General features: G+C 62.7%; 1 protein-coding gene across 1 annotated transcript; it reads right to left on the minus strand.

Moving 5' to 3' along the window:
- Positions 1-1,937: 1,937 nt before the first annotated feature.
- Positions 1,938-10,166, minus strand: RBBP8NL (RBBP8 N-terminal like). The gene is made up of 13 exons (XM_021712013.1): positions 10,027-10,166; positions 8,793-8,835; positions 8,116-8,211; positions 7,651-7,763; positions 7,025-7,096; positions 6,684-6,839; positions 6,487-6,569; positions 6,091-6,254; positions 4,767-5,478; positions 4,354-4,378; positions 3,847-3,917; positions 3,620-3,749; positions 1,938-2,065 (listed from the first exon to the last, which is right to left on the minus strand). The coding sequence occupies exons 1-13, from the start codon at positions 10,085-10,087 to the stop codon at positions 1,938-1,940; spliced, it is 1,854 nt and encodes a 617-aa protein (XP_021567688.1). The 5' UTR covers positions 10,088-10,166.
- Positions 10,167-10,433: the final 267 nt, after the last annotated feature.

The raw sequence follows: 10,433 nt of genomic DNA on the forward strand, positions 1-10,433 counted from the left end.
CCCGTCGCCCATTGGCCGCGGCGCGCCCACATGCAAATAACCCACCGTCGCGCTCTCCTATTGGCCCGCGCTGCGCCCCGCTCGGGCGCTCCCCTGGGTCCTAGAGGCAGTTCAAGAGAGCCCCAGGGAGCCGGGCGCCGCGCCCCGCCCCGCTGGTTCGAGCTCCGTCTCGCGGGCCGGAGCCACGAGGCGCCGGCGACCTACGCCCCTTCGTCAGCCTCCATCGAACGCGCCTTTTAAGCCTCTGGACGCGGGGTGGCGTGGGCAAGGCCCCAGCGCACCTCCCGGCCGGGGGATGTTTCTGGGTGGCGCTTCAGCGTTCGCAGCGAGGCCCCTGAAGGAGCCCCATTGCTTCCGGGAAGGACTAACCTGCCCCCGGCCTCCCCCATTGACGGAGGGTCTTAGGGGAGAAGGTACCTGCCTGGGATCGGAGCCCCGAGGGACAGAGTTCTGCACTTCTCTTGGCAGCAAAGTGTCCTTGAGTCTGTGTGGTGCCCAGGCCTCAATTTCTTCTGTCTCTGAATCCCCCTAACTTGTAAAGTGCTGAGCATGGGTGTGCACACAGCAGGACCTCCGTCCTTAGTATGAACAGCCGGAGCCTGGCAGGGGATGGTGGGCCATACTGGTGGCTGGCAGGGAAGCTGATGTCAGACAAGGCCAGGAAGGGGTGAGAGCAGGCGGAGAGCTGGGGCAGAGTCAGGATCAGTGCTTCCCGGCTCTGGGGCAGAGTCAGGATCAGTGCTTCCCGGCTCCAGGTCTCTGCCAGTCAGCTGTGCAGGAGTGGGGGCCTGGAGGACACTGGGGAATCAGAAGGTATTTCTTCCCGGGTCTGATGAGTCTCTGGCTGGGCTTTTGCTGAGGCTTCCCCACCAGCAGTGTGGACGGGTGGCGGGAGCCAACCAGGCTGCCGGTGGATGTGCTCAGAGCATACAGCTTTTATTTCACTTGATTTTGGGAAAACTGAAGCCACCTTTGACAACAGGGAGATCACACACACACGCACACACACACCTGGCAGGACTTCCCTCAGATTGCAGTCCCTCAGCCCAGGGGGAAGGTCATGCCCATCCCGGGAACCAGGTCTCACCCAGCCCAGTCGGTGGCCCATGTCCTGCAGCCCTACAGCATGTGCACATGGCTGTGCGTGGTGCTGGGTCACGCCTGCCTCTGCCTGGCAGACCGATGGGACCTTCTTCACACAGCGTGGGCCTGAGTGTTCCTTGCCTCCACCTGGACCTCTTTCCAGGTATCCAGTGCAGGGCTCCGTCCATACACTGTTCTGAAGATGTCACAGAGGAGCTGGTTTTGTTCTGCCCTCTAGGGAGTGATCTCCTGGTCCCCAGTGTGGTCAAGCACCCCTGGGGACCCCTGCCTGGGTGGGTGGAGGCCTGGTGGCCCCGGCCCTGCCAGATACACTCGTCCTTCTTTCTGTGTTTATTTTGTGAGAGCTCTGGGAACCCTGCCTGCGAGGACACCGCAGCCCACCCACCTCCCCCTGTCCTGGCTGTCCGAGGTCTGTGTGCCGGGAAGCCACGAGGGGGCGCCCAAGACTGTGGCTCGGGGCTTGGTGAGCAGAGATTCGGGGAGGTCAGGGTGGTCTGCTGGAGGAGAGAGGCTGCCTGGGAAGGGCTGCCTGGACAGCAGGGGTGGAGACTGTGCCAGGGCCTAGTAATTCCCCCTTCCTGTCCACGCTTCCTCCACAGGAGCAGATGCTGGGCTGGACATGGGGGCAAGGCCGGGGGACATCTCCCAGATGGGTGGAGCTGGGAGGTGATGAAACACCAGCTCCACAGGCTCAGTCTTCCATCCCCTCTGGGAGTGGGCCAGCTGTGCCCCCACCAGCCATGTGGGGCTGGTCTGGTGGTGTGGCCTGTCCAGGCCATGGGGGGCAGGTGAAGAGCCACTCAGGCAGACCGTGGGGGTTCCAGTCCCGCTGGCTAAGTCTCCTCCCAGCCGCTGCTGGAGGGTGAGGGGCTGCTGCTGGCGTCCCCTGGGTTCCCCGGTCCCTCAGCTGCTGTCAGGGGCTCTTTCAGCTCCCCTCTTCCTCTGGATGGTTTCTTGGAGGCTGTAGGGGTAGACGGAGGTCAGGCTAGAGCCGAGGCTGTGGGATGAGGCAGCCCTGCGTGTCCTCGCTTGAGGTGACGCTGGCTGACACCAAGCCATGGTGAAGTTGACTGGCTGCTCTGGGTCCTAACAAATGGGAGAGGGTCACCCAATTTGAGGATTAACTGTGAGAATGGGATGGAGGGTGACCCCCTCTCCCCAGGCGAGTGGCCCTAGAGATAGGTCCTGAACCTGCCACCTCCCTTGCCACCTTGCAGGGAGTCTGGGACATCCCGAATCACCTGAGCCTATGGAACGAGCTCTCAGAAACCCAAGCCCCTGGCTGGGACCACCAGAGATGAGGGTCTGGCCCTGGGATTGTCCCGGAGGACCTGCCGGATGCTGTCCCAGGCCCATCTCTGATGTAGAGTGAGCTTGGGCTCTAGACTGAATGGGCCAGGGTTGAATCCTGGTCCTGGTACCAGCCCATGACCTTGGGCAGGTCACCTTCCCTCTAAGCCTCAGTTTCCCCACTTGTGAAACAGTGACAGTCTTACTGAGGGCAGAGCGCCTCCCACCCTCTCTGGGCACAGGTCCAAGGGCTGGGGGACACCACACATGGCTGTGTGAAGCCCTGCCCAGTTCACAGGATGGGTGAGGGCCCTGTTCTCACTGACCATAAATGGGGTGTCTTGGGGCAGTGCAGTGCTGCCCTCGGAGCTCCTACTAGTCCACCGGCCCTGGCCCAAGTGGGTAGACAAAGGGAGCTGACTTGGCTGGTTGGTGGGTGGGAGTGACTGCCTCAAACCCAGCAGACTGCATCCCACCAGGACCATTTCCTCAACAGGAAGTGCCTCAAATGAGACAGCCAAGCCAGCCTCCACCAGGGCTGGGGCAGACGTGGGATGCGGCCACCTTCCCGGTGACAATGGCACATTGTGACGGCACAGCCCAGCCTGCCATGCCACAGGCCCTGCTTGGACAAACACCAGAGTCGGCGGAGATTAGCTTAGGTGCCCAAAGGCTCTCATGGAGCTGCTGTTGTGCAGGAGCAGGAAGTGGGAGGTTGTCCTGATGCCCTCTGACCACCAGGGCCTTATCAGGAGGAGCCAGGCCCAGGGCGCCGCCCTCAGCAAACACCCCAGCAGTGCCCCATTCCCCCAAGAGGAGCAAACACGCCCCATGCCCAAGGGGCCACGCCATCCACTGAGGCTCCTGTCTGCAGGTGGACTTGAGGGCTGGGGCCGACCCCCCACAGGGGCCAGGATGGTGATGGGGTTAATGGGGTTTACCCCTCACCCCGTTGAAATCTACCAACCCAGTGTCAGCCTCTCTTACAGGTGAGAAAAACTGAGGCTCAGGGCTGAAGGGACTGGCCCTGGACTACAGGCGAGGAGATTGCAGAGGTTGGACTCCCCCAGGCTAGCCCAGGCCCTCCTCTCTCGTTGCCTGATCCGGAGAGGGTCAAGGGCTTCTGGCTTCAGTTGTTCTGAGGACGGACAGAGGGAGGGTGGCGTGGGGACACATGGGCACTGTGGCCCCCTCTCCATCCCCCACCTGGCCCCACCAGCCATACCTTTGCTGCCCAGCTCTGAAACCTGCTTCCTCTTCCGTTGCAGCCCCTGAGAGTGCTCCTGGGTGCAGACATACCTGGGCCCATCCCCTGGCCTGCTCAGAGCAGCACCTGCCTTGGTGCTTGGGCTCACCTGGGCAGAGGGGTATGGTCAGGGCAAGGGACTCGTTCCCCCCTCCAACCTGGGAGGCCCTGCCCCACGACCCTACCCATGAGCAGCTGGGACCCACCTCGCTGTCTGAGCTGTCTGGCTTGTCCAGTTCTACCGAGTCTGCCCACTGCACTTCCGCCTTGCTGGGCTCTGGAGGATGCAGGGTGTGGGGTCAGGCCAGGCTGGTGGCCCTGGGAGTCTCCCGAGCCTGCCAGACTAGGATGGGGGGGGGGGTAACGACTCTGCAGGTGAGGAAACTGAGGCTCAGAGGACCAAGTAACCTGGGGACAAGGCTGGGGTGCCTTCCCTGGCTTGGCCACTGCATGATGGGGAGCTCATCACCTGCCCGCCTTCCCTGACTGTTAAGGTGCTTTTCCCTTCATGAGAGTGGCCACAGAAGCACCTTCCCAGGGCCCTCCATGCCTTCCTCTGTCTTGCAGGAGGAGGAACCAAGCCTCCACTCCGGCCAATGGGCAGAGCTGGGTCTTGAGATGCCCCTCCCTGTGGGAACCAACCACTTCCCTCCCTCCCTGCTAGAGGCTGCTTCCCAGCTGGGTTCCAGCTGGTGACCCTAGTGCTCATTTACCTGGGTGGCCATCGGGGTCCAGTGTCTGTGGGTGGGGGAGCAGCTTCGACCTTTCCCTGGCCTCATCACCTATCCCGCCTGGAGAGGGCAGGCTGGGTCGTGACCTTGGGAGAGGGTGTGAGGGGTCCTGGGGGAGGAAGAACATAGTTTGAGTTTATCTGGGGGACCTCCCTGCCCTCAGCTCAGCCTCAGTCACAGCCTGCGGGACCACCCTGGGGCTGTAGCGGGGACGTGGGGGAAGGAGTTGACCTTTCCCCACTGGTGGGAGTCAGGCAACCATGCTTCCTCCCTGGGGCCTGACCAGTAGGGCAGAGGGAAGAGAGCAGCCTAGGCCTGGTTGTAGGCCAGCTTGTGGTGGGGTACGTGGAGGTCAAGGACAGGGACGGCATGGAGGCTAGGGCGGGGCTCCTTACTGCAGGTGTAGGGGGCTCTCCTGGCTCTGGTGCTCTGACCCCCTGGGTGCCATTGCTGAGTTGCCGGGGGCTGTGAGTCAGGAGTCTGGACTGGGTGGGCACCTCAGGGCTGGGACTGTGGGCAGCTTTGGGGCTGGGTGGCCCATGCTGGCCAGCTAGCCTGAAGGCATCCCGGCTCCGGCTCCGCTCTGAGAGGTCCAGGGGCTTGTCTAGGGCATAGTCCTGTGTGGCTACAACCTCCTTCCTCCATGGAGACTGTCTTCTGGGCAGGAAGGCTGTGGCTAGAGCTGTCCTGGCCACTTCGCCCTCGGGGCTCTCAGAGTCTGAGCCTCCTGGATGGGAGGGTGGTGTCTCCCCAGGTGTGGATGGGCCCCTGAGCCTGGCGCTGCCTGCCCCCACCCTGGTCCTTGCCCGCAGCTGTTGCTGGGCCAGGAGCAGGTGCAGTGTCCCCTCTAGCTGTGGGTCCTGCATGCCTGCCAGGGCACTGGTTAGGCCCAGCAGGCCCGTGGGCTCCTCCCAGGCCTCAGCGTCTCCAGCCTTCAGGCACTGGAGCTGGGAGCTGCTGTGGGTTGCAGCAGGGGCCAGAGGGCCACTGCGGGGGCTCCGAAGGTGCAGGGACAGGTGGTGGTTCAGGAGGCAGAGTCGGTCAGCCTGTGGGTGGTGCTTCAGGGATGCGTAGGTCATGGCTGAGGTTCGGGAGGCCCGCAGGAAGCTACAAGGGAGGAGGGGCCTAATGACTGGCAGCAGTTAGCAGTTACAGGCCAGGTGAGCCCTGCGGGGGACAGGCAATAGGCACCCTGTTTCACAGGTGGGGGAACTGAGGCCCAGGGAGGTGAAGCATACCACCCAGGCTCACATGGCAGGTAGTGGAGAGAGGAGAGGCTCCCAGCCTCAGCTCTGGAAGCCAGGCCATGAGGATGGCTGTCAACTTACTCAGAGGCACCTGGGGCCTACATTCTAAGGAGAGGCTGGGCAGCAAGTCTTCCGCCTCTTTCTGGTAGGATGTTCCACTTGCAGCTGATGCTGCCTGCTCCTCACCTGGAGTGCCAAGTTCCCTCACCTGGAGTGCCTGGTACCCCCTGGAGTGCCTGGTCCCCTCACCTGGAGTGCCTGGTTCCCCTCCCCACCCTCCGCCCCTTCATTCTCAGACACAGAGAAGGAGGCTTTGCATGGGCCTGAGTTTCCTTCCCAAGGAAGGAGGCATCCACACGGGCACCATGCTCTAAGCAGGGCACTCTGGAAAGGCCAAGACAGAGAAGAGCACAGCCTGGAGGGGTAATCCGGGGACCATGTGAGCTGAGGCGGGGCTCAGTGGGGCCCTCACCTGTCCAGGGCGAGGTTGTGCTCATCCGGTGGGCTAAGTGGGCTGCTCCTGGCAGGTGGTGGGGGTGTCCCACTGGCAGAGCCACAGTCAGCTGGGTAGGTGCGGGCCCCAGGCCGCACCACCGCGATGGTCCCATGCAGCTGGTTGGAGATGTGCTGGGGGCTCTATGCAGGGTGGGCAGGTCAGCCTGGTGGGACCTCTGATACCTGGCCCTGAGCTATCCTGCTCTCTGTAAGAGCTCAGGCAGGCACCCACCCCACTGGTCCCTGCCTCCAGCCGCAGGAAATGGAGCTCAGTGGCCCCTGCCTGCACCAAGGACAGGTGTGAGTTTCATGGGAGGCTGTCACATAGCAGGGCCCAGCAGGGCATGGGGGGCTCCCGGCACCTCAGTCTTACCATGTCAGGGGCCCGAGGCTCAGGCAGGCTGGCCCCTGGGGAGGTTCTGGTCACTGGTGATGTCCTGTGACTGGCCGGTCTTTCTGTGGGAGGAGTGTGCATGGGGGGAGTAGGGGGGACTTGGGAGGTGCTCAGGGGATGGCAGCCCAGCCCTGGGGAGGACTCCAGTCTCTTGGCCTCTCCTGCCTCCACTGCACCTTTTCCTGGTGGACCCGCCCTGTGGTCTTCCTCAGCCTCCTCATGGCCTCCTGGTGGCTTCTCGGTGATGGCCTTCCAGCCGCTGGGGGAGGGGAGCAGTAGGGGCGAGGGGGCGTCTGAGGGGTCCTCCCTGGCCTGAGGCTTGAGGCTGTCTCAGGAGGGGAGAAAAAGAAGGGAGGGTGAGGATGGGCCAGGAGCAAAGACTGTTGGAAGTGCCAGGGCCCCTTCTGGGCAGCCAGGGTCGCAGCCCTCCCACGTGCCTGTGGCTCCCCAGGGTGCCGAGGGCCTGCCGGAGGTTGCTGGGGAGCTGGCATCTGGCCCCGGCACCCCTCCACTCACTCTAGGCTCCGAAGCCGCTTCACCTCCTCCTTCAAGCTCTCGTTCGCCTCCTTCAGCACATGCATCTCAGTGGCTGCGAAAGGCAGCGTCAGCAAAGTCCGGGAAGGGGGAGAAAGGGCAGGGCGAGGGCGGGGTGCTCACAGCCCTGGGAAAGCCCTCCTTGTTCTGCTGCCCACAGGGTCCCCAGCACGTGGCCCAGGGCCTGGCACTCAGCAGGTGCCCCATCAGTGCTTGCTGACAGGGACATGGGTGGAAGCTGTTGAATGAACAGCACCAGCCCCGATGTGTGAAAAGCAACGGACTCCGCCCCGCCCCCACCCTAAGCTTGTCCCTGCAGCCTTCCAGGGGAGAAGGAGCTCATCTTTGTCATCAGCAGGACAGGGTGGTCTCAGGACTCTGCGGAACCCCCATCCAGGGAAGAGGTTGGGCCCCAAGGGGCAGGGATGCCCCACAGATGACTGATCAGTGAGGGCAGCGTGGCCAGGTGGGCCCTGTACTGTTTGTCTGCAAATCGGGACCTGGGACCGGACCATCCTCCCTCCTCTCCCATGACCCTGTGTGGGGCTGGGCAGGCCTAGGGTCACTTGGCCCCCATGAGAGGGGCCGCGGGCTACAGGTGAGGCTCACTGAGGATGAAGATGTGTTGCAGGCTCTGGAGGTGAGAGCTCTCAAACTCATGCTGTTTTCTCTTGGCCAGCTCCTGGGTGACCATGCAGCGGTCACACAGGCCAGCCCGCAGCCTGCAGGGACAGAGGAGGCATGAGGTCACTATGAGGCAGATGGCCGAGGCCCACAGAGGAGTTGGGCCCCACACTCCCCATTGCCAGGAGGTGCCCCCACCCCTCCCCAGTTGTGTTCCATGGAACCTCAGGCCTGTTCTCCACCCTGAGGGCTAGGCATCCCATGTTCAGTTGAGTTTGGGAAGATTGGAAATGTAATTAACTTAAGGCTCTGAGAAGTCCTGCAGTGGAGATACCTGCCTGGTTTAGCTTACCCTGGGGTTTCCCAAACTCATTCTCTGAGGAACATTTGCTATCTCCCCCACCCCTGAGCCCACCAATCTTAAGTGTGCTGTTGGGGTCTCCCGGGCACCTGTTTTCCAGCACCCGCAGGTTTTCCTTCAGCACCTTCTGCTGCTCCCGGAGCTGGTGGTTCTTTGCAAAGAGCTCTTCGATCCTCTGAGCATCCCTGGTGGGAAACGGCCAGAGTGGGGGCCCACTCTGCCCCAGAAACCACGTGCAGTCCCCACCGTCCAGACTGAGGCCCAGCTCCAGCCAGCACCTGGCAGCCTCAGTGTGGGGCCAGGTCCTGCCCAGTACATCCCATGGTGAGGTTCCACCCTTGATTGGGGCCCTGCTGGGCACTGCCTAACCTGGGGTCCCAAATGTGAGTCACGTGCACACCATTTGGTGACATTCGTCCCCGCCATATGACACCGAGCGCCAAGGTGCACGTTCAGCCTGGGCGTCACTGTGAGTGTTGTGGCTGACGTCTGATCAACACCCTGGGGAGGCAGGGGCTGGCAGGCCTATGAGGCCAATGCACCAGGTTCAAGTCATGACTCTACCCTACTTGCTGGTGACCTTGGACAAGTGACTCATCCCCTACTCTAACACACATTGTGCCTCAGTTTCCCCTTCTGCATTCCAGGATGGTGGCAGTGCTGGTGCCTTGGGCTTTGGGGGGACACGTGCTGAGCTGTGTGACCCTGTGGGTAGCAGCTCTCACTGCTGGTCTGTTTCTCACCCACCTGGCCCCACCTGACTCACCGGCACCTCTCTGAGTTCAGTTCCAGAAGCTTGTTCTGCAGGCCTGGTGGAGGGAGTGGGGCAGAAGGTCAGGCCCAGCCCACTGCTCCCTTGCAGCCTCCCTGTAGCAGGATCTGGGAAGAGCCACATGGTGGCATGCATGTCCCCAGCTGCCAGGCAGGGTCCTCTCCAGACTCTTCTCCAGCCCAGGTGAAGCTGGCCTGAACCCTGAGGCTGCCTGCCAGGTGGGCCCCATCTGTGCTGTCTCTGCAGCCGTCTGAGGCCCTGTGGCCTGGCCCGGCATCCCTCCCTTCCTCCGGAACCTCTGACTCTGGCCTCTCTGGAAATTCGTAGGATGCTGGAATGCCTAGCTATCTAGAAAGACAGAGGTGCTGAGGGGGCCATTTTGCGGAGGGGGGCAGCTAGTGTTGCACTAAGGTGGGTTGTGGGGACAGACTCCAGTAGACCCTCCTTGCTGCTCCTTTGGTATCCAGCTTGGGCCCAGTTAGCCTGGGGCTGAGGGTGGTGTGAGGGTCTCACCTCAGCAGCACCCCTATTCCCATTACTCAGGAAGTAGCCAGGCCCTCTAGCCCTCAGGTGTTTGTGAGTATCTGGTGGGAAGGCCTCTGAAGGGGCTGGTCCTGGACCTGGAGTGGGCTGGGGGCTGCAGTCCTGTCCCTGGTAGGGGTGTGGGGACAGAAGCCTGGGGCCTGGGGCGTGTCCTGGAGGGAAGAGCTTCAGCTCAATGCCCTGACACATCCCACCTGGCCTCAAGGCCATGGGCTTCTGTTTCTGGATGCTCCTGCTGGGCCCACAGCCCTGCCCTGGGGAAGCATCAGCAGGCCAGGGCTTCTCACTCTTGCAGCCAAGGTGGGTGTTTGTTTCTGCCTGGTTGCTGACCCTTGGGAGGATACAGCCTGGGTGTGTGGTGGCAGAGGTGCTGAGTGGGCCATTTTGGGGTGAGGGGCAGCTGAGTGTGGTAGGGGCCACACTGGAAAGTGCCCCGCCCCTCGGGGCCACACTGGGCGTGTCCAAGGACACCGCAGCGCGAGAGCAGCACTAGTGGGTATGGGTCCCAGTGGGGACATTTGAAGCACTGAGCCTTGGGTCAGGAGCCCCTTTCTCTGTCAGAAAGCCAGGTCCTAGAGTTACTGAGGGTTGAGGTGACCCTGGGAGTCCCTCCTGCTCAGCTGAGGACCCTGTGTGCAGTGAAGGCCTCAGGGAGCCCCAGCCGGCATCTGTCCTGGCCACTCACCCAGGACCTCCTGCTCGTGGATGTCCTTCAGTCTGTTCAGTGACTCCGTGAAGCTCTCCATGGCTCTCGGGCCCACCCAGGCCCCTCTGCGCCAGGGACTGGGCACAGCCTGCAGTCTCTACAGCTCCTTTGCTTCTAGCCTGCGGGGAGCAAAGGGAGGAGGTAGCTCAGGTGGCCAGAGGAGGATGTGGCTCCCATCCCTTGTGAGGCAGCCCATCATGCTGGGGAAACCACCCAGGGAGGCTCTGCTGGAGGCCCCAGAGCCCACAGGCAGGCAGGGAGGGGGTTGTGCGGGGCCACCCATGGAGGTCATTGCCCAAGCCAGGGGTCAGGGTGCTGGTGCCTGTGGGGAGGGGCAGGAGGGAAGGGGGCCTCTGGGGTAAGTGTCTGTCCCTCTAGGCTGCCCT

The sequence above is a fragment of the Carlito syrichta genome, unplaced genomic scaffold (assembly GCF_000164805.1).
Source record: "Carlito syrichta isolate Samal-C Ts95f unplaced genomic scaffold, Tarsius_syrichta-2.0.1 Scaffold303013, whole genome shotgun sequence".
NCBI classification, from domain to species: Eukaryota; Metazoa; Chordata; class Mammalia; order Primates; family Tarsiidae; genus Carlito; species Carlito syrichta.

Bases quoted from the DNA above. Each gene is read 5' to 3' on its own strand.
- RBBP8NL (XM_021712013.1), bottom strand. From the start codon at position 10,087: ATGGAGAGCTTCACGGAGTCACTGAACAGACTGAAGGACATCCACGAG. The intron at 3,918-4,353 runs GTAAATGAGCAC...TGCATCCTCCAG, and splicing joins GGACCCCGATGGCCACCCAG to AGCCCAGCAAGGCGGAAGTG. The intron at 3,750-3,846 runs GTGGGTCCCAGC...CCCTCTGCCCAG, and splicing joins CAGACAGCTCAGACAGCGAG to GTGAGCCCAAGCACCAAGGC.